The sequence below is a fragment of the Rhinolophus ferrumequinum genome, chromosome 12 (assembly GCF_004115265.2).
Source record: "Rhinolophus ferrumequinum isolate MPI-CBG mRhiFer1 chromosome 12, mRhiFer1_v1.p, whole genome shotgun sequence".
NCBI lineage: Eukaryota > Metazoa > Chordata > Mammalia > Chiroptera > Rhinolophidae > Rhinolophus > Rhinolophus ferrumequinum.
The window spans coordinates 41,261,658-41,286,404 of record NC_046295.1 but is presented as its reverse complement, the minus strand read 5'-3'; the positions used below and the strand labels follow the sequence as shown (position 1 = coordinate 41,286,404).

Below are 24,747 nucleotides of genomic sequence, written 5' to 3'. Positions count from 1 at the left end.
TACACTGAGAGAGCCCATCTGCCACGTAAAGGAATGCCTGCCTTTGAATCAAGAGAGAATTTGACTTCTTTAAAAGCAGGTGTATTCACTTTAGCATTGTTGCCTCATTTAAAAAAATAAAAAAAAACAACAACTTTTGTTCCTTTACTCTTGGGTTTTCTTCTTTCTTAGGTTGTACAGAAACATGAAATTTTAGTGTCACCATATACCATGGTGGGATACCCTTCTTGAGACAAACTATCGAGAATTCAGAAATAAAGCAAAAGTAACTGCAGCCCTTTTCAGGGTTATCCCAGAGTACTAACAGGTAGGCACGCCCAAGGATTATTTAATTCTCCAGAGAATGTACCTTTGTCTGTTTACTAATGATAGATAATTAGGACCCAAACTCTGTGAAGTACATGTTAATTTATAGATTTTTGTTTGGTAAAGTTGCAAATGATATCTATCCATTTGAAAAAATAAACTAAAAATTCTAGTTGTAGTGGCATGTAGGAAAGTATTCAGTTTAGTCTCTAACTCAGCAAACGGATTTCATTTTGCCTTTCCTCGTGGACTACAACACTCGATAATCTCTGAACCTATTTGTTATCTTGTAGTTTCTCTCATTAATGGGTTAAAAAAGTATAAGTGTTCATTCTACATTTACATGAAAGTCATGTCTTGAAAACTTTTTGAAAAGTATACTTTGCTATCATATAGGCCTGGTGCTTTTGGTTAGTGTGCAGGAAAGAGCAGGCCTGGTTGCTATCTTCTGAAAGCCTGCTTGTAAGGTTGGTAATTTAGGTTGGGAACATAGATTGCAGGAGGGTTTACTCCATTCTTACTGATAAGAGATGCCTAAACGGTTTGTACAAACAATATGGTTCATGCTGAACACGAACTTTCCTTCTAGAGTCTGGAATTTTGTTAAGTGCCCGTCAGAAGATGCCTTCCTGACCCAATAACAACTATGGGCACCGAGACCCTAAGGAGGTTCCCTGGTGGACTACATTTCACACATGTTGTCACACATTGTTGCTGAGGAAACCAAATGTATCCTGTGTGACTCCACTGGGAAAAAACTCTTGGAAGCTTAGGCCCGGCTTCCGATGGAGTTTGTCCCATGAGCCTTTTCCCTTTGCTGATTTTACTTTGTATTCTTTTGCTGTAATTAATCATAATTGTGCATATATGAGCACAACTATTAGGTTGGTGCAAAAGTAATTGTGGTTTAAAAGGTTAGAAAAATTGCAAAAACCACAATTACTTTTGCACCAACCTAATAATATGTTGAGTCTTATGGGTACTCTTAGCAAATCACTACCTCTGGGTAGTGGGCTTGAGGACGCTCAGTTAGTTACAGGCATTTTTACATAAATTCTTCTTTTACAAAACAATTCTAAATTGTTCTCTTTAAAAAATTGGCTAGATCCTGGCTGATATTAAGCAAGGCCTCGATTTCATTGAGGAGGAATATTCCTCCCAAGGTCATGCAAATGAAAACCTTACATTTGTTCTCTAAAACACAAATATTTGAAATCAACTCACTGGTGTCCTGATATGATCCGTCAGGGCAGTGAGTAACACAGCTGTTGGTTTCTTCATTCAGGAAGTATCCATGTTTACAGGACAGGCACTGGTCACCATGGCTGCCAAAGCAGGCCTCGCAGTTGGGAGCACACTTTCTGCATCGCTTCTTGTCGGCGTGGTAGTGGCCAGGGGGGCAGCTGGAGACACAGATTCTGCATTGTGGGATGATAAGAAAGAAGGGCAACGTCACCAATGACTGAGTCCTCCAAATAGCTGTCCTTGGTCTCAACATCCTTTTTAAACCATGATGGTAAGTAACAGCACATCCAAAGGGCCAAATTCTGTTGGTTAAAGCATTTTCCTGTGTTGGGTGCTGAAGTAGCAATCTAGTTACACAACACCAAATCCACCAAGGTGTTTCTTGGTCCAAACCACCTTCCAGTTTGGGTCTAGCTCTTTAAAGGGGATGATGGTTAGCAATTGAGTCTCAAGAGGAAAGTTATGGCATTGAGTTGAAGGGAAAATATGTGGGAACCATGATTTTATTCAAAAAGGTCACCAATAAGGGGTTACTTCTATTTTTGTGTGTGTATCATATGGAGTGTGTATGTGTGGGGTTGACAGTGGTGGTTTTTTTTTGTTATCCAAATTAATATAAATATATTTAAATTTATGTTGCTTATGATAAACTTTTTTAGAAATAACTTCCTTGTTTAATTGAAGGACAGGCTTTATTTATTCACTCAACAAATATTTACTGAGTACCAATTAAATGGCAGGCTTTTTGCTAACAAGTCTCAGAGAGATAACAGAGGTGCAGGGATAGCCAAGGGCCTTTCCTTTAAGGAATTTAAACTCCAGCATGGATGTAAACAGGAATCAGGACATGTCTGTGTCTGTCTGGATGAATGGAGTGTGGAATCACCACAAGTCAGACCCCTATAGTGAGTTTTTGCCTGAAGGAAGAGGGAGAAGGTGGCAGGCAGTGAAAGTCATGGCTGGAGAGCATAGCCTCTGAGGGGACAGTCACTGTTCCATGGCCCTTACCTTTAGACACATACTTGCAGAGTTTGCGGCAGAAGCCAGGGGCTCAGAGGCACACGGTCCAAGGAGGTCTTTAGTGCCCAAAACGCAACAGTGAGGATGAACAGCGACTAGCACCTTTGCCACATTAAGGGCTTGCACATGGGGGAATATGGGAGAGCATCCATTTGGCCCATGCACTGACATTTTCACAAAGGGAAAGTGCAGCTGTAGCATCAAACATCAACAGCATGGAAAAGCATGGAGGGGAAGACCAGGCATGTGTATAGATATGTCTCCCCCCCCATCCTTCCAAATGTGAGAAAGACATTTGCAGTATTATAGCATGTGTGTATTCCTTGCTGTTGAGTTAGCTCTGAGTCCTAGTGACCTGGTAAATGCGTGATGTCTACAATGTCCTGTCCTCAACAGCTCTGCTCAGCTTCTGTAGACTCATGCCTATGGTTTCTTTTCTGGAGTCAATCCATCTCCTATCTGCTCTTCCTCTTTTCCTGCTGCCTTCTGTTCTTCCAGCATTAGTATCTTTTCCCAAGAAGCCTGCCTTCTCATGACATGCCCAAAGTAGGATAGCGTCAGTTTTGTCATTTTTGTCCCTAACAATGATTGAGGCTTAATTTGCTCTGGAACCCACTTGTTCGTCTTTCTGGTGGTCTAGGGTATCCGTAGAGCTCTCCTTCAACACTATATTTTAAATGAATCATTTTTTTTTTCTTTACAGGTACATTTTGTGTTTTGTGATTCAGTATTGGTTTCACCATGTGACTTAGACAAAGAGGCAGTGGGCTTGTGCAGCAGCATCTTGCCTGTGAGTAGGTCCGGAACACGGGGATGTCTGGACCACGGTGACCCTGCGGGAACTCCTGGAAATACGTGGGGCGTGGTGTGGAGGATCTGACTCGGCCTGTCTCTTACCTGGTGTTGTTTTTCAGCTTGTAGTAGTAGTGCAGACAGTCATTGCAGTGGTCCGGTCCTGGCCCGTCACAGCCGACCTCACTGCACTCAGGGTCACAGGGACCTTTCCAAAAGAAATGAGAACAACACTTAGAAAACAATGATTTGAAGTACTTTGGCTTTACCTTGACTTGGGTATAAATTTTTTTTTTCTATCCAGTGAAAGTTTCTTTAAGATAGAAGGATAATATAATGCTCAATGTGGCGGTAAGCCCAGAGATAAACGCTACACATTTTTTGGGGAAACCAGTTACCTAAGTATCAAGAATGTACATCCTAGTCATGGCCTGGTCTTTAAAGCACATATGGCTGCCTTGTGGGAGATAACAAAAATTTCAGAATTCAAATGAACAATGCCACTGTAGCAACTGGGAAAACACCAACTGCAATTAAAAATGCATATTGATAAAAATGTCAGATTTATAGAAAAATGAGAAGTTAAGCTGTTGACAAAAAAGGAAGAAAAAGATTATTATTCAATCTTGGACCAGCTTGCCTGTCTCCTCCAAGGTCATTAACGCCACTGAATACCTCTGCGATACCGTAGCTAGCAAGAAACATCATTATGGCATCTGGCACAAGCTTCGCAGTTTGTAGTCTTGGATTACAAAACAGGTACTTCAGGCACAGATAATAGATTTAAAATTGCATCCTACCCATACGCCAATGGGCAACTCAACAAAAGAAAACTATACATAAATTTTAGAAATGCGAGCAAGCTTAAAGAATTCCAGACTTGGCATGAAGGCTCCTAATCTCTCTTGTTACATATTCTTTGATACAGAACTAGAGAGAATGCATAGTCTGAAAAAAATGCCAAAAAGATGGAGCTATTTGGTGATTGACGAAAAGCTTTCTAATGACATGTGATAGTTATAGACATTTTGCTTTATTGAACTAACTCCCTTTTTCCTTGTTCTCCATATTTTGGGACATTTAGCCTCTCAATCTTCAAGCTCTTTCCCACTGAAAATTCACGTGATTTTAACTAGCAATAAACATATTGCATGTAATGTACAAACAGTAAGTCAATGGTGCCAGAAATGTTTTAAGCCATACTTACTTTAATCAAAAGGACTTACTGTGGAACTTTGGTCTCCTTTAGTTATTATGTGACTATGTTCTACAGTTACTGAATCACAGGAACATAAAATGGTAGAACTGGGGAAGAGAGACTCAGAGAAAAATATAGTAGTCAAACACCCTCACTTTAATGATGAGAAAACAGATTTTCCAAGAGTTACATTGATTGCCCAGTATCATACAGCTAGAAGAGTTGGAATCAACATATGTCCTGATTCTTAGTCCATGTCTCCTGCTTAGAGTAAATCATGTACTGGAGATGACCTTTTGATCTGAATGGAAATGAGTCATTTTGAAATTCTGCAAACTTGAAATATGTTTCTGATTAATTGCAACAAGAGTCATTTGATGGCACTGTTTACCTCTATTTTCCCAAAAGCCTTAAAATTGATATCTAAACTAAATTCCATAGTTAGTACAACTTGGGACATTTCAGCTGTCTTCTGCTATGATACTCGAAAAGTGTGTGCCTGCTGTGTAAGGGTTGAAGTTCAGCTGGCTCTGAGTACCCTAGTCCCTGGAATTCAATGATACAGTACAGGGATCTGGTTATGATAATGCCATCTGTGCCTCTAGGCTAGGGGTGTCCAAACTGCGGCCCACAATCCATTTTTTATTGGCCCGCAGCAAATTCCAAAAATATATTTAGTTTACTTAAATAAACCAGGTGAGGCAATACGTACTTCACCTCGAGTGAGTGGCCCGGCTGTTTGTGTGTTTTACCGCATATGGCCCTTGGTGAAAAACGTTGAAAAAAGTTTGGACACCCCTGCTCTAGGCAGCCCGACTTCTTAATAAAGGTGAAAATCATAGCTCAGAAGAAAAGAAGTCATGGGTGGCCCTAAATTTTCACCAGATGATTTCTACAATTAAAAAGCCCTCCCAAAACATTTATTTTTGATATGTGCCAAGGGGTCTGCATGGCAACTTCACATACTGTTTCTTTCATAATCTTAAACTGTCCCAGATGCAATTTAGTATTTTAGGTTGCAGTATAATAACGAAACAATTGTTTTTGTTCTCTCACAAGTGCCAATATGGACATTTTGAAGATGTAATGAGAAAAAACCCACAAAGATGTGTAACTGTTCAGAATTTTAACATTATCAAAATTTTAATTGGAAACATACCATAAGGCACATAGTAATAGGTTACTCTTATATTCCATTTATGTTTTTAGATCTATTTTCTCTTAACAGAGAAGGCAAAATGGTCTGATAGTTATAACATGAATACTAATGTTACAAGCTCAAAGCAAAATAAGGAAAGCTAACAGAGTCTAGCTCTGGTTAGCTCAATTGGTCTGAATTATCTTAGCTTATTATTGGTTCTGTAATACTACCTGTTTAGAATAAAAGGTACTACATACATATTTAAGTTATTCTGTTATGGTTATAAACAAAGTACTTTTATCTTTAGTATCTATAAAAAGAATCTCAGAGAGCTACAGGAAAAAATATTTCTCCTTTAAAGGTACAGTAAACTGCTATTTACAAACAGTTCTGCATTAGGAGAAGCTTTGCTCATTAAGTGTCATATTTTAGAAGGATTGAATGCTTCTGGAAACGGTAGCCAATGCAACAAAACAGGAATCAGAAATATATTGGGGAGGAGAAAAACAATTTGCAGATGATATGGCTACAGTACCTAAATTGTCTCAAAAAATGAACTTAGAACGTATGAATTGGTAAGAGAGTTAAGCCAAATGGTCAGATAGTTATAAGATAAATATGCAACAGCCAACAGATTTCCTAATTTCCAGCATATTAACTAGGTAGAAAATATGGAATATTTTCCATTACAATAGCAATGAGACCGAAAATAGGAATAACACTAATGAGAATACCACTACATAAAATTAAAATATTTCAGTAAAATAAAAACATGGTCTATTGTTTTGAATGGAAAGATTATATATTTCAAAAACAGTTCATCCATTAGAGTGAATGTAAATTCAAATTACATTCCAATGGGATTTTTAATGGGGAACTTAAGACTTGCTATGAAAAGAAGCAGATATATATTCATCATATTTTAAAATATATCATGATATTAAAAAAGTGTGGGTGCTATTGGCTTAAGAATTATTAGTTTGATAAATCGGAAAAGGTGGTACCATAAGAACTTAGATATATTTTTATAAAGGAAATATCCTAAACTATTAAAAGAAGGTAACTCAGCCAATGATATTAGTCTATTTGGAAAACAAAGACAGAACTTCACTTCACACCTATATAACATAAACCAAAATAAGTTCCAGATGAATTAATGGCTGAATGTAAAAATCAGAGATTATAAGAAATTCATGTGACTATTTAGCTGATTTTAGGGCTAAAACAACGATTTTAAAAAATCACAAATGTTATTATCTGAAAATATAAACCTTACTCTCCAATTTTCTTCGTCTGTCAAAACAACACAAAACAAAAACTACATTTCAGAAGCAAGTGATAATTAAAAAATGTTTTCAGCAAATATGAGATAATGTGAGAGACAAGAACATACAAAGAATTCTTATAAATAGATAAGAAAATTGCTGCCAGTTTGAACAGAAAATTGCTGCCAGTTTGAACAGAATGGGTAAAAGACACTTTTATTTAAATCAGAGAACTACAGTAAGTCCTCACTTAAAGTCGTTGATAAATTCTTGGAACTGTGGCAAAAGAACATATAAGGAAATCAATTTTACCATAGGCTAGTCGATATAAACAAGAGTGAAATTCCTAACTCATCAATGTTATAACAAAACAACGTTGAATGAAACAACGTTATCTGTCGACCAACTGTACAGAAAAAAAAATGTTTAGATTTACTAGCAATCAAAACTATAAAAATTTGAAAGTGTTCTTTTCTTTTTTTAGACTTTTCCTTCTACTCAATACCGGCAGGAATGAGTTCAATAAACACATAGCTGTCACAGTGCAGACTGGTATATCTTTGTCTGGAAAGCAATGTTTTAAAATTTATCCAAGTCCTAAAACTGATTATTCCATTTGATGCAATAATTCTCAGAAATAATTACAGGTATAGACAAAGACTGATTAATAATGATGTTCATCCAAACCTTGTTTAAACTAGTGTAAAACTCTAAGCAAACTACGTATCTTGAGTCATGGATTAAATATATTACAATGTGATCACAGGATGGACAATTAAGAGCACAGGGAAATATGCTCTTAAGATCTTTAATGGAGAAAAGAATAAGAAAACTCTATATACAGTGTGGTTTTAGCTTTGAAGGAAAAACACATGGATATTTGTGTATATGAATATATACATACAAATATTTGAGGGGATAGAAAAGAAGATGACGGAAATATATTAGAATATGGGTGGAAGTTTGTCTCTGCATGGTGGGATGCATGAGCTTTCTTTCCTTAGCCTATGTCCCTGTAGGAAGTCAGCTCACCTGCATAATCCTCTGTGCCATAGTCATCGGTAGGGTCCTCCACTCGGCTATAACGGACACGCTCCACTTTAGGAAACTCGTTGGTTGGTGAGTATGGCTGCACAGAGGTGCCGTAGAGTACCAAAGACCATTCTTTCAATTTACCTTGGGAAACAATAAAACCAAATCATGATCAAACATTTACTCTTTAGCTTCATAATTTCTTTAATTCCTTCTTACCTAAGAAAAAGCATCAGTAGAAGAATTGTGGGAAGCAGATTCATATGAATCATTGCATCAGGTACAGGGCTAGAAAGGTATATTTGCCATTGTTTGCAGAGTTATTAACTATTTATTCACACAGCACATATTTACCGAGCACCAACTACAGGACAGGCCTTAATTTAATCAGTATTCATAGGAAGACCAAGAAACAAACACAGCTCAGCTTGCTGGGCTGAATTTCAAATTATGGTTATTGAAGAGAATCCTAGAATTTTACAGAGCTTTTGTTTCTCTAGGTAGAAAAGTCTTATTTGAATTTGACACAAATGTTTGGTGATACCTGACTTGTTTATCAGTAAAAAGATAACAACAACTGTTTTGTTCCACCGGATTCCTGACTCAGTCATTCGATGTTATCCTGTTTATATTATCCCATAGAGTAATATTATCCCTATTTATATTATCCTGTAGGCCTGTACTGTCCAATCACAGCCACTAGACACCTGTGGCTATTGAAATTTAAATGAACTAAAATTGGAAAATTAAGTCCCTCTAACTACATGTCAATTGCTCAGTAGCCAAGTGTCTTTGGTGAATACTGTAATGGACAGCACAGATGTAGAACCCTTCAACACTGCAGAGTGTTCTACTGACCAGCGCTGCAATAGAGCATTTTCTGGTCAAGGGTGCCTTGACCAATGAGACAAACGACAAGTGTTTACCCTCATCTGGATGGTATGCTCACAAGGAACACTGTGCTTTAGTTTTAGTCCATATTCATTTATTTCTTAGATTTATACAACTGAAGTCTTTAATGCAAAAAAAACAAAAACAAAACACAAAAAACCACATACACACACACACACACACACAACAAAACAAATGAAAAACTGCCCCCAGGCCATTAAGTTTAATCAGATTCACATAAAAAAGAATTGACCATAAACAGAAATTAGTAAGAGAAAACCATTAAAAACATGGAAATATGCTGGCAGAAAGGATACTCCTTAGGACCCGTCCCCTCCTTGGCTTAAAACAAAGAATCCAGGCATGGTCCAGGGCTAGGGCTCTACTACAGCCAGAGAATGGTGAACTTCAGGTGTTACCTAATTCATCTATTAGCATCTATCATCACCATCAAATTGATGCTTACCATTTCTAAGTGCTTACTACTGTGTTTCCCCCCAAATTAGACCTAGACGGACCATCAGCTCTAGTGCGTCTTTTGGAGAAAAATTAATATAAGACCCGGTCTTATTTTAATACAAGGATGTCTTATATTTTAATATAAGACCAGGTCTTAATATAATATAATATAATATAATATAATATAATACAATGTAATATAATATAATGTAATACCGGGTTTTATATTAATTTTTGCTCCAAAAGACGCATTAGAGCTGATGGTCTGGCTAGGTCTTATTTTCGGGGAAACACCATATACGCTAAGTAAGTTTTATCCCGTTAAATGTTCATAACAAGATAGGTACTTGTATTCCCAATATAGTTGATATAAACAATGATGAAGAAACTGAGGCATGGAGGTTGATAACTTTCCCAAAGGCAGTCAGAGGACAGACTGATGTGAAAACCCATCTGGGGATTCCAGTTTAAGATGGCAATATAGGAAGATCCTGAACCCACCTCCTCCCATGGACACAGCAAATTGGTGGCTACATATGGAACAATTTCCTCTGAAAGAAACCCCAAAATCAGCTGAGTGGCTCCTATACATTGGGCAAACAAGAATAAACCCATATCCAAGCGGGTAGGAGAGGCTGAGACACAATCTCACCATAAATCCCACTGCTGGTTTGGTGACCAAGAAATGGGAAGGAACTCGAAACCCCAAGCTTCTCCCTGAGGAGCAAAAGGTTTGAACTCCACATTGGGCAACCCAATTTTTAAGACCAGCACCTGAGAGAGGAGCTTCCTCCCCTTACCCCCCCAAAAAATCCAGCTTTGAAAACCAATGCAGCTTATGTAAACAAGTCCTGCAAAGCTATAGCAAACTGAGAAACAGTTCTTAAAGGGCTCCAGTGGACTCACCCATCTCAGGGCCCAGTACAAAGATAGCTGACTGAAAAGCACCTGGACTTTTTGTAAAACAGGCTTATTTGCTTATTTTAAATCACCTGCCTGGGGGCGGGCATCTAATTTAACATACATCTAGAGGTCTACTGAAATACTCTCCAAAGATGGAGCCCAGCAGGTGCCATCTTTGCACTCTCCCTCTGCCTCACTGGTATCTATCTTCAAGAAAGGAGTTTGTACTTTTATCTGGCACTGCAATTTTTGAGGCTGCCACCCAGGAGACACCTCTCGGTTGCCTGTCTCTAGTGACCAGCAGGGCTTATACTTGCTGGTCCCATAGGACTGCAAAGAAAATTGACAAGCCTTTAGTTAAGATTCACTAAGGAGAAATAAGAGAGAAATCAAATAAATAAAATCAGAAGTGAAAGAGGAGATGTTATAACAGATACCACAGAAATAAAAAAAGGATCATAAAAGACTATTATGAACAATTATACACCAACAAATTAGACAACATAAAATAAATGGATAAATTTCTAGAAACATACAACCTACCAAGACTGAACCATGAAAAAATAGAAAGTCTGAACTGACCAATTAAAGGTAAAAAGATTGAATCAGTAATCAAAAACCTCCCAACAAACAAAAGTCTAGGACCAGACAGCTTCCCTAGTGAATTCTATCAAATATTTAAAGAAAAATTATACCAATCCTTCTCAAACTCTTCCAAAAACAAAGAAACAAAAAATAGAAAAGGAGGATACACTTCATAACTCATATGAGGCCAGCATTAACTTGATACCAAAATCAGACAAGGATGACAATATTCCTGATAAACACAGATGTAAAAATCCTCAATGAAATTATTAGCAAACCAAATTCATCAACAGATTTAAAAGATCATACACCATGATTAAGTGGGATTTATTCCCAGGATGCAAGGATGGTTTAACATTTGAAAATCAATCAATGTTATCCACCACATTAACAAAATGAAAGATTAAAATCTTATTACCTCAATAGATGTAGAAAAAGCGTTTGACAAAATTCAACATCGACGTGTGATAAAAACTCTCAATAAAGAGGATATAGAGGGAACATACCTCAACATAGTGAAGGACATATATGATAGCTAACTCAATGGTAAAAAGCTAAAAGCTTTGCCTTTAAGATCATGAACGAAACAAGGATGCCTGCTCTTGCCACCTTTCGTCAACACAGAATTGGAAGTCCTAGCCAGAATAATTAGTCAAGAAAAAGAAATAAAAGGCATACAAATCGAAAAGAAGTAAAACTGTCACTATTTGCAGATGACATGATATATATATCCTTAAATACACCACCAAAAAACTGTTAGAACTAGTCAACAAATTCAGTTTCCCAGACTCTGTTTCCTTCACTCACAATAGTTCTCACAGAGTGGCCCAGGGAGGTGTGGCTTGGTTTCTATGTTGGGACTCACAGTTAATAAGCTGCTCAGCCTTGCTACAGAGGAAGCTAGATTGGTAGACATAAATATAAATATATATGGGTATATAAATGACTGTCCATCCCGTCATGCTGAGCGGCAGTCTTTTTGCTAGTTGGGAGAGAAAACTTTGCCCTGGTTTTTCCAATAGACTGACTGATTGATATACTCTCTCCCTGGGGGGATCTGTTAAGAGCTCAATTAACCCTGGGCAGAAAAATGCTAGTCACAGGATTTTCACAAAAGTGGTCTGATAATTCTCAACATGACTCTTGTCCCAAAGACCTTTTTAACCTGACAATATCACTTAACCCAAAAGAGAAGGCAGCAGAGAGATAAGCAACAATTCTGTTGCTAATATCAGTCCTCAGTAGTCAACAGAGAAATGCAAATCAAACCCAAAATGTGATATCATCTCACACCTGTTAGAATGGTTATTATCAAAAATGTTAAGAAACAATAAGTGTTGGTGAAGATGTGAAGAAAAGTTAAACCTTGTGCTGTTGGTGGGAATGTAAAGTGGTACAGCCACTATGGAAAATGGTATGGAGGTTCCTCAAAAAATTAAAATAGAACTACCATATGGTCCAGCAATGCCTCTTCTGGGTATTTATCTGAAGAAACAAAAATACTAACTCAAAAAAATACCTAGACCCTCATGTTTACTGCAGCTTTATCTATGATAGCCAAGAAATGGAAGCAACCTGTTCCCATCAATTGATGAATGGATAAAGAAAATGTGGTACATATTACACACATACACACACACACACACACACACACACACAGAGGAATATTAGCCATAAAAAAGAAGGAAATCTTGCCATTTGTGACAGCATGATGGACTTTGAGTGCATTATGCTAAGTGAAAGAAGTCAGAGAAAGACAAATACCATATGATCTCACTCACATGTGGAATCTTAAAGAAAACAAAACCAAAAACGACGCACACAGAAGAACCAAGCTTCACAGATACAGAGAACAGGTTGTGGGTTGCCAGAGATGGGGAACAGGGGTTTGGCAAAATGGGTGAAAAGGGTCAAAAGGTACAAACTTCCAGTTATAAAATAGTAAGACCTGGGGATGTAATGTATAGCATGATGACTAAGTTAATAATACTGTATTGCATATTTGAAAGTTGCTAAAAGTAAATGTTCAAAGTTCTATCACACACACAAAAAATTGTTACTATGAGGTGATGGATGTTAACTAGACTTATCTGTGGTGAACACTTCACAATATACACAAATCTCGAACCATTTTGTGGTTCACCTGAAACTAATTATGTTATATATCAATTATATCTCAATTAATAAAAAACATTCTGGATCCAAATCCTGTGATCTTAAACCATTATATAATAACACTGCCTTTCTGTTCATTTCCGGAAGTTTAGGAACCTGATAGTTAAAACCGAACATATTCTGTGCCGCATTGTTTTCTGACATTTGCTTTGGGCCAGTATGTTGGTTAACATGTGGTTTGTCCTCTGTCAGCTTTTCTTTGGATTCACTTGTTAGGGAATATTCTTTTCATAATCAGGGTGTTGTTTGGTCTGAGAATTTAAGTAGTGGCAAGAAATGAATGACCACCTGAAACTGATGACCTAGCTGATTGTCTTTAGGTTGCAATGCAGAAGAGAACCCTCTTTCCTTACAGTGTCTCTCAAGTGTACAAGTGGAGCATGTAACACAAGGACGTCACAGGAAATTCAATCCATCAGTCACACTAAGACCTCATTCATTCAACTTACAATTTTTTTGGATCTAAAAATTTACCCTCATAAGTGCTTTGAAGAATGCTGCCTCATAATCAATTATTTCCCTTACTGTCATTTCTGAAGTACATCATTAGCCCAGTGAGGATATCCTTGCTGGGTAATCCATCTCTTTTACTTTTCACTTATTATGTAATTTTATTTCCTTAGAATCTCTGCCACAAATCACATTAAATACAGCCATATTTGAGCCATCATTCCCCCTACCACCACTTTTATCACTTGCTAAATTCTGTAGATTTTGCAGTTGATACTGCAACATTCTGTTAAGAAATAGCTGTGTAAATACAGAATGAGAAAAATCCATTCTAGGTACTTGCTAACATATAAACGCATTCTGCCCAAAGTATAAAACCCACAATAAGCTTAATGTGCAACAAAACAAACAAAAATACTCCTGATGGTTTTGTTAATATGTATTTAAGTACATACACACGCGCCAAAGTCCCTTTCCAAAGTTGTAACTAATCCTGAACCAAAAGGTTGGTTGAAGGAAAGATACTCGAAGATCATATGTTTCTATTAAAAAAAAACATCTCTAAAATGATTGGAGGGGACTGGGGTTAACCATGAACATTTATAAAGGAGAAGTCAATGCTATGACTATAGACTATCTAGATTATCTTGGCTACTGCAGAGAGCTTTCAACACAGGGAATCCTAGTAAACTGGATAGACTCTGAATTCCTTGAGGGCAGAGAGATTTATATTCATAGCCCCTAACTCTTGCACACAAATGCCAGATCAACCAGTAGTGTTCCCCTAGGGCAGTTTGCTCGCTTGGAAAGAACATTTTATCACTGACATTCTTTAGAATTGCTGGTGTATGGTGATAACAAAGAGCAGAATCACTTTTAGTTTTATCACTGTCCTAAATTCTCAACAGAGAAAGCACCCCTGATGTCTGTACTCTATGCTGTATCTCCTGCCCCGAAACTTGGTACACAATTGCCATATTTTGACAGCGTTTATTTCTCTGGGATCTCTGGACACATAAGAGCCCTGTAGTGACACCTGCTGATGGCTCAACAGGGAGCCACCCTTTGGTCAGTGCAGCACAGCCCTGTCACCACACTGCCATTGCCCCTGAGTACCGACTCCATGTGTCTCCACGGGCATAGGGTTAAAAGAGGAGGGAAGGAGAAAGGAAGGTCCTGGGAACTAAGTATACGATAAACAAGTGAAAACGTCTTTGATTTCTGGATAAAACCTTGGCAACCATTATATTCAGGCTGATGCTGGAGGTCAGCTGGACCCAGATACTCTTTAACAAAACTTTATCTTTTTCATCGTGACCTTGCCACCATGATGGTTTTAACCTCTCTGGTTATGGGACCGCTGTGGTAACACAGATGAACCACATCACAGAATTAAGAAAAAGAGATGGCCAAATTACGTGGTCAAAAATGGATCTCTCAGAATGAGTAACTGGTGGACACCTGTGTTCACCTCTGTATTGTGCTGTGTGCCTCCTCCCTACGCAGCCCACCGTACCGAATGGCATACACCTTTATAGTTAATTAAAGAATGTCTGGGTTAATTTATTCTGCCATCAGGAGAGGGCTAGAATTGGATGTCAGTCCTAAAATCATTCTCAGGTCTGATTCTTCTGCAAATGGACTGGACAGAGCATTGAGAAGCATGAATTTTTCAGGCAATTGAAGATGTGTCCACAGCTGCTGGGCGGGGAAGCTGGGTTAGTTATCAAACAGATCATTTGTTACTGAGCCAAGTACCCAATAAGGCTCCATCATAGGCAACATAGGCTACTGCAAAAAATTGTTCAATCTCCCACCCCATGCTGCATTTGTACTTTCCCTTTTATTAGGTTACAAACAAGCTTCCACGAAGAGGGAAATAGGACATAAGCAGCAACAAGAGCCTGAGACCACCTTAAAAGACCTCTGTTAACATCATAATTCATATGTTTTGCCTATCAAGGTTTCCTTTTTCCTTAGCTCTTGGGTTCACGTGGGGCAGAATACCATCACTCATTTTCTTTAGTGTTAACCAGTTTAGCTGGCATAGGCCAGCTTAGTATCTGGCCTGCTCTGAAATTTAAATGTGGAGTAGTAAACTCATAAAACAGACAACTGAGGAAATCTGTTTCCTCTTGTGATCAGGCTGTTTAATCCGTTGCAGGTGGACATGGCTGGCTTGTTTATGGACAAAGAAATTAAGGGAAGCTGGTGAGAGATGTGGATCCTATATTCTGAAAACCAATCAATAGCTGTCATGTTTTATCTTGCACTTATATCTAAACATTTATTTCTTATCCTTAAATTATTATCTCTGAAATCATAATCTTGAGAACTGGAGTATATGCAGACAACTCAACACACAGGATCACATGGAAAAGAATGATGTTGACATATGAATGTGAAACACTCCTTGGCCAAAATAGACTCCATCATGTTTTTTACACAGCAACCCAAATTATAGAAAGGAAGTTCTCACCTGGAGTCTTGAAGTTCCTCAGCTGAGAGGGAGTGTCATAGACTTCAAGGATCCAGTCACCAGCAGCTCGTTCTCCCCAGCAATGAATGGTCATGAACTCCCAGTTTTTAAATCCTTCCATGGAATGATCAAAAAGCCTGAGAGAGAACCATTAAAAATTATTTTATCTATTATTTAAAACCCAGTTAGGGTCAAGTCAAGGCCATGATTAAAGATCTCTTTGTATCCATCAGTCTGTTCAGCTCAACAATGGCGGTTGTAGTCGTCTACATCACTGATTAGTAGATCCAAACATACATCATTTATTATTCCCCCATAAGGAACTGGGCATGGGGCTGGCCATGCAATAGCAAATACAGAAGGCATAACCATTTTGGAATCAGGGAAACTAGGTTGAGACTTTACCCACAAGACTGATTGTACCAAGTGTTGAAGATGTGATGCCACAGAACTCCTTACACTGTTGATGGGAATACAAAACGGTACTGCTGCTCTAGAAAACAGTCTGTCAGTTCTAACCACACAATCCCCCTCCGAGAAATGTATCCAAGAGAAGTGAAGACATATGTCCACTCAAAGAACTCTACGGGAATGTTCACAGCAGCTTTATTCATAAAGGTCAAAAACTGTTAACGACTCAAATGTCCTTCAGTGGGTGAATGGATAACAAATTACAGTATAATCATACAATGAAATACTACCCAGTAATAAAAATTAATGAACTACTAATAAACACAACACCATAAATAAATTTCAAAAGCACTAAGCTGAATGAAATAAGTCAGATACAAAAGACTACATACTATATGATTTAATTTCTATGACATTCTAGAAAAGGCAACAGAAACAGATCAGTGGTTATCAGGCACTGGAGGGAAGTGGGCGGGCCATGGTGGAAGTTTTGGGAGTGATGGAACTGTTGTATATCTTGAAAGTGATGGTGTATGGTTACACAACCATGTAGGTATGATAAAACTCACTCAATTAGTCACATGAGAAAGTGAATTGTATATAAATTATACCTCAGTAAAAAGACTCTACCCACTAATCTTATCTAATTTGAGGAGTCATGCTTGGAACTGCAATCTAGATTCTGCTCTTCCAGCCCTTCCCATAATTTTCTACCTTTTTAATTCCCTACATGAAATCTCTCTCTACTTGAAATAGCTAGAACAATTTCAGTTTCCTGTGATGCAATCCTGAGGGATACAAATATGAGGGAAATAAACAGAATCCTCATCAAGAATAAGATGTTATTAGATAGTATATAAAACTAGCACATTAAGAAATAGGTGTTAAAAAAAAAAGAAATAGGTGTATCATTTATATCAAGATATAATGTAGATTTGACTACCCAAAGAAATAGCCAAAAGATTTCTGTAGAGCTTGGATCTAGAAGGTGGAAAGTAAAAGATGGGACAAGAGGCATATTTTTTAAAAGAACTTTTCTTTTAAAAATTATGTGCATCTATGACCTTTTCTTGAAAATATAATGAAACAAGAAATAGAATTTGAGAGCCATAGAGGGAAACAGAAAGGGAAATATATCTCTGGCATTGTCTTAGGAATAACCATGTCCAGTTACTGGGACATATTTGTCCCTCAGTGGAAACAAATGCAAAGGACACGGCAACTGGATGTTGATGGCTATTCCAAACATGCAGTCAGCTCTTTCTGCTTTAATTTCATGTTCACCAAACAAACTGGTGGTAATACTTTGACTTTCTATGTAGATCTTCCCACTGGGAGAAAATGTGCCCTTTTAAAAACAGAAAAGTAACCACTGTAATCTTGTTATAACTTAATATATTATAAGAATTCTGATTTTTTTCAAGAAAAGTATCTTATCAATGTGTTTGAGGCTCTCTCTAAAATGCCAGCTGGATTCTAAAGCTGAAAGGTTGGGTGGCACAGCTGTGGGCTGTGTTAGGTCAATGGCCAACACTCAGTAGTATTCCGTAGAGACAAGCTGTAAACAGGAAAATCACCTGCTACATGTTCCTGAGCTTTTGAAAGAAAAATAAAAATTATTTAGCAATAGTCTCAAAGTGTCCCATGGTCAAAAAATTTGGAAAAGCCTCAGTTTATGCTGAACAGTTCTCCTTACTGGAGAATATCTCAAATCTTTAGACTATTCAAATATGTTTTGTTAATTTCCACATGGGGTTAATGACAGGCAGTGATTTTCAAACCTTACATGGACAGGAAACCATTTTCCTCCTTTAAAGAATATCTGTATATTATTTATAAAGTTTGCCTCTGTGGCATTTCAATGAGGACCTCATTGGACCTGGCAGTTTTCCCCCATGATAACAGGGATAGAAACAGTGGCTCCTTAAATGCACATTTCCACACTGTAATTGATCTTCAATAGATTAGGCACATTTTATGGAGCTCCTCAATCCATGTGCTATCACGAGAGGGCTCATTTCACAAGGTTATGGCTTAACACTGGACTTGGCCAGGAAGACATCGATGGCTCATTATATAATTGACTTACATATACAATCCTTCATATATGTAGAATGTGTGTATGTGGGATGAGGCGGAGGCACAGAGGTGGGGGAACAGGAGCTTTTCCAAACTGCGCTTCCTGCCAGAGACATGATACTAAGAGGAATATGTTGACCTAGAAATGGATGGAGGCGGAAAACCAGTCTAGAACCACTTCTTAGCCCACAGCTCTAATTTAGGCTCTCATTCATTGAGGCCATTGTGCCATTTGAGGGCACTGAAGCAATAACTTGTCACATAATACCTTTCTAAGAGTGCTGAACTTAAAAGCAATTCCCAAACAGTTTAGACAGAACATTTGGCTCCTTGCCTTATGTCCAGAAACTACAAAGGAGACTTGAGGCTGCCATCACATGAGGGGCAGTCTTGTTTCCACAACCCCAGCCAATTTATAATTACTCATGGGTCAATTATTTCACTGCTGGATTAGCAGACCCTACGTTTCTTTCCTTCCACCCTTTCCTGTCTACCTTTGAAAATCATTCCATTGCTACCAATCACGTTTAAATCATATTGGGAACAAAAATTAAATATAAACTCGGTGCCAAGAATAAATATTCATAAATCAGCATTCAATTAAGTGTTTCAAAGCCCACATATAAACAGGCTCTGTCTATCTGGCTAACCAGTTACCCCGTGGTCTCTTCACTTTATGCAGAGCTGGAATGATCATTACTTTCATACGGACATAAAAGTTGAGGAGAGGAATTAAAATGTGGCCAAACACAATCATTACATTTTGCTAAAAGAGTTGATGGGGAAAGAAATAGACACTGATTACTGCTGTTTCAACTAGCGGGGCATTCAGTTTTCTAATCTCACCCTGTCCTTTAACTCTGATTCAATACTTAAACTATTCCCTATTTTTAGCACTGTAACATTTAAAAACACTGTGTTATCTGCATATAACAAAGAGCAATGTCGCTAGTAGACTAGATTTGTGTTGCAAGGGGCATACTTTCTCAAGACAATCACGTGTCAAACCACTGGACACCTGCTAAGAAGATTCTAATTGTGTGGTCTCTGTACATCAACTTAAAAGTCCAATGCTCAATTTGAACATCAGTGCTGTGCCAACAGTGCAGAAACCAGATACATGCCAACATTATTAGTATGGATAAAATGTCTATCAAGCAGGGCCAGTGTGCTGAAAGCTGAAGCAGATTAACTCCATGCCTGTATCCACGTCTCCTGTTGCAGTGAAACCCTGTTCTGTCCGAGCTGACTTCATAATCTGAGCTTGATGAAATGATATATGCATGTGGTGGCACAAATTATGCATCCAGTTATTAAAACGGTGCCCCACAGCCCTATCCCTGTGAGCGGTTTCAAATAAATTACTTTGGATGATACGTGGTAGAAAAGACTGCCATTAAGTGTAGTACATCCTTTTGAGGAATTAACTCAGGAAATAACTCATATAATTACCATAAGCTTTCCCACCCGCCGCTCTTTCTCACTTAAAGAGCATAGCCAGTCTATCAAGGCTATAACATTCTTCTATGCTGTTATGGCAGTTATTTAACAAGACATTTTATACATACTGACAACTATGTGTTATATAATTATTTCTGAAATTGTAAATGGGTCTTAATTTCAGAATCATCCACTACTAAGCCAACAATATTTATGTTCACTACAGAATTAGACGTTAGACCAATATTTTTGGAAGTTTTCTCTCTTTAAATTTGGTTTTTATAAGTGCTTCATCACAATTTAACTTAGAGCTTATAGAATGCTTCAAGCACTCATTAGGCTCAATTGTACTTCAGTGTTTCATTTTTTTTAGATGTTGGCTTTTTTAAGTTTTAAATACTTTGTTGCTGAAATAGGGTATTTAAAAACACTATTAAGTCATTCTCTTTCATAATCTAAATCACTTCTTTAAGAAAGGTTTAGAGAAAGGTTCTAGAGGTTTGGAATACCTAAAAAGATGAGGTGTTTTTTTTTTTTTTTTTTTACTTTCAACATGCATACTATTAATAACTAACTCAACAATCCCAAAATGCATTACTTTTTGTGGGTATATGATGTAAGTACTTAATATTCTTGAAGATTTATTCCATTGTATAGTCGATGGCTTTTATCTAAGTATCTGCTTTATATTTTAAACTCCTTTGTAACTTGCACAGCATCCAGCACATACTGCTCACAAGTCTTTTGATGACACAAAAATAACAAGAATGTGTACGAAAAAGCTGGATGATCTTTAAAATTGATGCTGCTTAAAGAGTGCTCTGTGGACAGGCAGCCGTCAGCATCACCTGGGAGCTTATTAGAAATGCAAATTCATGGACCTCACCCCAGACCTACAGAAGTAGAATCTCTGGGAAAGGGGCCCAGCCATCTGTGTTGGATTGAGTCATTCACCAGGTGTTTTGAAAAGCACAGCGTAAATAAAGGTTAGCTCTTATTAAATGCTTACTATGCCAGGGGCTGGGCGGAGGACATAGCCTTATGTTATCTTATTTAATACTTGTAACAATCTTGTGACGCAGATACTATTAGGTCTGTTTTCTGGATGAGAGAATCACTGTTCCAAAGTCAAAAGCAAAAATTGGTGAAATCAGGATAAACCCAACTCCATCTAACTCCAAGGCCCGGTACCTCATTTTGAATGAAGGAAGAAGGGTCTCATGGGGAGGCCTTACTGGAATGTAAAACTTTCACTGCAAAAGTGTAATTTATACTGCAAGTCACAAATGCATCCGTATTGCATGACACTTTACAAATGTCAGTTTTGTCATTGAACATTTGGGTAGGGCAGTGACAAAAATGATTCAAATATAAACACCGCATTTAAACATAGTTAATTATAGAACGCTATAGGTTTTGCAGTCTAGAAAGTGAACCTCCTCTCTACTTAAGATATAATTAGAAGCAGAGATATTCAGCTGTAATCAAATTTAGAAAGGGAGGCAAAGTTTCAGCTTTCAGTCAGAGGCCAAAATTTGGAACAGAGAGCCAACAAGCTAAACTAAATCTAAAACTCAATGAGTTGGGGGAGGGGGAGACTTAGGGTAGAAAAAAGATGATGACAGCTTTTCATAATTCTACAACAAATGCAGCTGAAGGAAGAACCTGATAGAACAAGCTTTTGTGTGTAAAATTTTACACAGGCAGAATTTGAATATGCCATAGAACAAAGGCTTATATCAAATGTGGCTCTTGTCTAAAAACATTTTAAGGGACTGAAGCCTACCTAGCTCCCCCCACGATGTTGGACTGCTCTCATTTGTGCTGATTATTCAGTCTGGCTTTTTGTTAGGCAGGGTGGGTGTACAGGCCAAGAGGAGGACCAAAAGGGTGGCAGGGCAGGGGAAAACAAAGGGAAGAGAAGGAACTAACCGTTTGTCCATTCTGGGACTGCTCTGTTTATTCAGGGCTCCCACCCACTAAATTATCAACCTGGCTTGCCAAGGGTGCTTGCCTGCTGGGCTAATGGGGCACGGAGCTCAAGTTGGACTAGTTCTGAATGCTGCTGAGTGCCTTCCAGGGCTCAGCACCTGCAGATGTTTGGGTAAACGGCTCCTCCTCCAACAGCTGTTCTCCACAGGAGTTCTAGCAAGTGCCCTGTCAGCCGGGACAGGGGGGCACTGAGGGGCTCCAGACGGCCCACACAAACCTAAATTGTTCAAGGACTTTGTGGAAAATCGACTCCCAAGGAACTTCTGTGGTGAGGGGAAACACAATACTGAAGAAATTCCTCACAGGAATGTCTAGGAAAGTAAGGTCTTCTTGAAAGCTGACCATCGCCCCTTTATTTCCTTTGGGAATTTAATCTTACGACTAACATTTTCAGGTTCCAAGACTATGACACCTATTTTGTCAATATTGAAAAGGAGAACAGTCACAGGTAATAAGGGAGGGGCCGTCACTGTCATCTCAGGTCTTCCTCTCCCTGGTTTTCCCTTATTGTCAATGTGTTTGATTTTTGCACCAGAATGGGGAGATGACACCGAGTGAGCCTCAGATTCGGGGTCTGAGCTGGCTCTCAGCATCCTTCCTTCTCACAGCAGTCAACACACAGTCCACCGTGGGAAAAAAAATCACACCTCATGAAGGAACAGGAGAGATCAAATGGGGATGACCCTTTGGCACCACAGCTCTACCTCTTCATCTCAAGGGACCCCCACTAGGGAAACTTTATATTTTCAACTTTTCAGAATTCCTATCTTTTAACTGCATAGTATTCTTTTCTTTATGTGGTCCTCAGAAATCTTGATTTCTTTGAAGGAAAGATCAGTAAGTATCCAACAGGAGAACTATTTATTGCTCTCATTAATAAATTTGGAGAGAGAAATTACTTTTGAAACCTGACCCCACTCACCTTTTCCTTGAGGTAAAGCGTTATTGCCTTGCAGATGAACAGGAAGGACCCCAGGAGCGAAGGAGGTCTTCCCTTAGCTCCCTCCCCACCTTTTTCTATGCTCCTTGTCCTCCGCTCCCAATCGTGGGAATGTGCTTTGAAACAAGGCCAACGTGACAGGACACAAGGACGCCGTACCACTAGGTCAGAGACTGAGAGGTTTTGAGTAGAGATTTCCTCTCATAAAATTAAAGCTTCAGAATATGCCAGAAGGAGAAAATGCCAAAAGAAACGGTCTTTCCTTAGCTGCCTCGGTAGGAGGGATGCTACTAGTGTCAAGCACAAAAGGACAGGAGAGCCAGGCCCTGGAAGGTGGCCAGATGTGGTTCTGGGACCCGGTGCAGCTGTTTTACATTTAAGGAATCGGCTGCTCAGAACAGTGTTTTTGGGGAACTGTAGACAAATGAATTCATAATATCCTTCACATCTCTCGTCCTCCAGCCCCTTTCCTTTACTCCAATCTGTCGAGCTCTTTTTGGTGGTTACTTACTTTCAGCAGTGAGATGGAAGATATACAAAGAGCAGCACTTTAAGAAATGCTCCAGACCCTGAAGACTTGCACTCTGGGTGCAAATCTTATTCCCAAGGGGTCTTGATCAGGGAAATTGAGGTAAACCTTATGACCGTCAGTCACCGAGCGTCTGAAATGCCTGTTTCTTTTCTCTGACACAGATATGAAGTACTCTTGGGTTCAGCGCTTTGCAAAGAGTAAAGCAGATGTCCGCTGTTGAAGAATGCATGTGCAACTGAAGCCAGTGACCTTGTAATCCACCAAATGCCTGTGACGGAATCCACAGCGCCTCTGCTCACAAGTTTCCTCTCTGAAGTCATTTTGGGGGAAGCCAACAAAAAATTCCAAAATATGCAGGAAGAGCCTGGAAAGTCTGAGGAGGCTGAGTTTTCCAAGCAAACAGCAACTGCGAAAGGGTTGTTTTTCTAGAATGGAGGGGGCTTGAGACATAAGAGCCACAGATGTGTGAAGCAAACCTTTGCACTTCACAGTGTTTCACCTACATAATTTTTCAAGTTCAACACAGATGAGTAGTGGTAAAGAAAAGAAAAGAAAAAAAAAGCAGAGAAAAAAAGATCTTCCCTGGCTTTGGTAATAAGCTGCTGTGATCTCCAAGGAATCATGTAATTGTGCATCTTCAGGCCTTGCTGGCTGGAAAGAAGCATCAGGCAGGTAATGACAACTACCTGGCTGCCAACAGCTGAGACCCCTGTCTGTGGAGGGAGAAGGGCAAGCTCAGCGATCTGATGCCAAAGCATCTGTCTGTTCTGTGCACCAGCACACACTTTTTCTGGCTAAGCTGAGCTTCATAAATACTAAGCCCACGTCTCCCCATGCCCGAATGGAAGACGTTAGGTTTTAAAGAATACAGCAAGTCTTCCAAGCACAGAAGTAAAATGCATTTGAGGATTTTAGAATCTGTACTCCTGGGCGGCATCACCTAGAAGTGCTATTTGTTGCTCTTTCTTTTTTCTCATAATCCTATAGCAGATGAAGTTTGGGGATTTTGAAAAGCAACTGGCAATCGCTCAGTCCCACTTTCGGTTCTGCAGACTTGCACTGGCTCCTGGACTCTCAACTCCTCTGGTCTGACAAAGATCCCTGCTGCCGTGGTCACTGGGCATGTGGACACGTGGCTGTGTCTACATAAAAGGTTGGCTTTCATTTGGACTCTATGTGTCACTGACGATAAGGTTGTTTGCTACCATTAAATGTTCTCTTGGAGAAGAAAATCGAATTAAAGAACCTTTTAGGCTTCTGGTTGTGGTTTTTATTTTAGAACCATAATGGAATGAGGTGTATAGGACAGCCTGACATTTCCCCATCTGGTCCCACTTGCTGACAAGCACCCCCGCCCAAGCTCCCAACCACTCGAAAAGCCAGGGGAGCAAAAGAAAACTTGTGCTAGAACA

At 38.8% G+C, this 24,747-nt stretch overlaps 1 protein-coding gene and 1 long non-coding RNA gene across 5 annotated transcripts in view; one reads left to right on the top strand and one right to left on the bottom strand.

The window, feature by feature from the left end:
• The window catches only part of PCSK5 (proprotein convertase subtilisin/kexin type 5), a 400,588-nt gene that overhangs the window by 134,981 nt on the left and 240,860 nt on the right, over positions 1-24,747 (bottom strand). For all 4 annotated transcript variants that reach the window (XM_033123077.1, XM_033123075.1, XM_033123076.1 and 1 more), the window contains exons 13-16: positions 15,942-16,078; positions 8,000-8,143; positions 3,469-3,571; positions 1,531-1,724 (exon numbers count right to left, since the gene is read on the bottom strand). In XM_033123077.1, coding sequence (XP_032978968.1) covers positions 1,531-1,724; positions 3,469-3,571; positions 8,000-8,143; positions 15,942-16,078 — 578 coding nt within the window. The remainder of the gene's footprint in view (positions 1-1,530; positions 1,725-3,468; positions 3,572-7,999; positions 8,144-15,941; positions 16,079-24,747) is intronic.
• Positions 1,693-24,287, top strand: LOC117031986 (uncharacterized). The gene is made up of 3 exons (XR_004424664.1): positions 1,693-1,822; positions 3,275-3,361; positions 23,497-24,287. It is a non-coding gene; the product is annotated as an uncharacterized LOC117031986 (long non-coding RNA).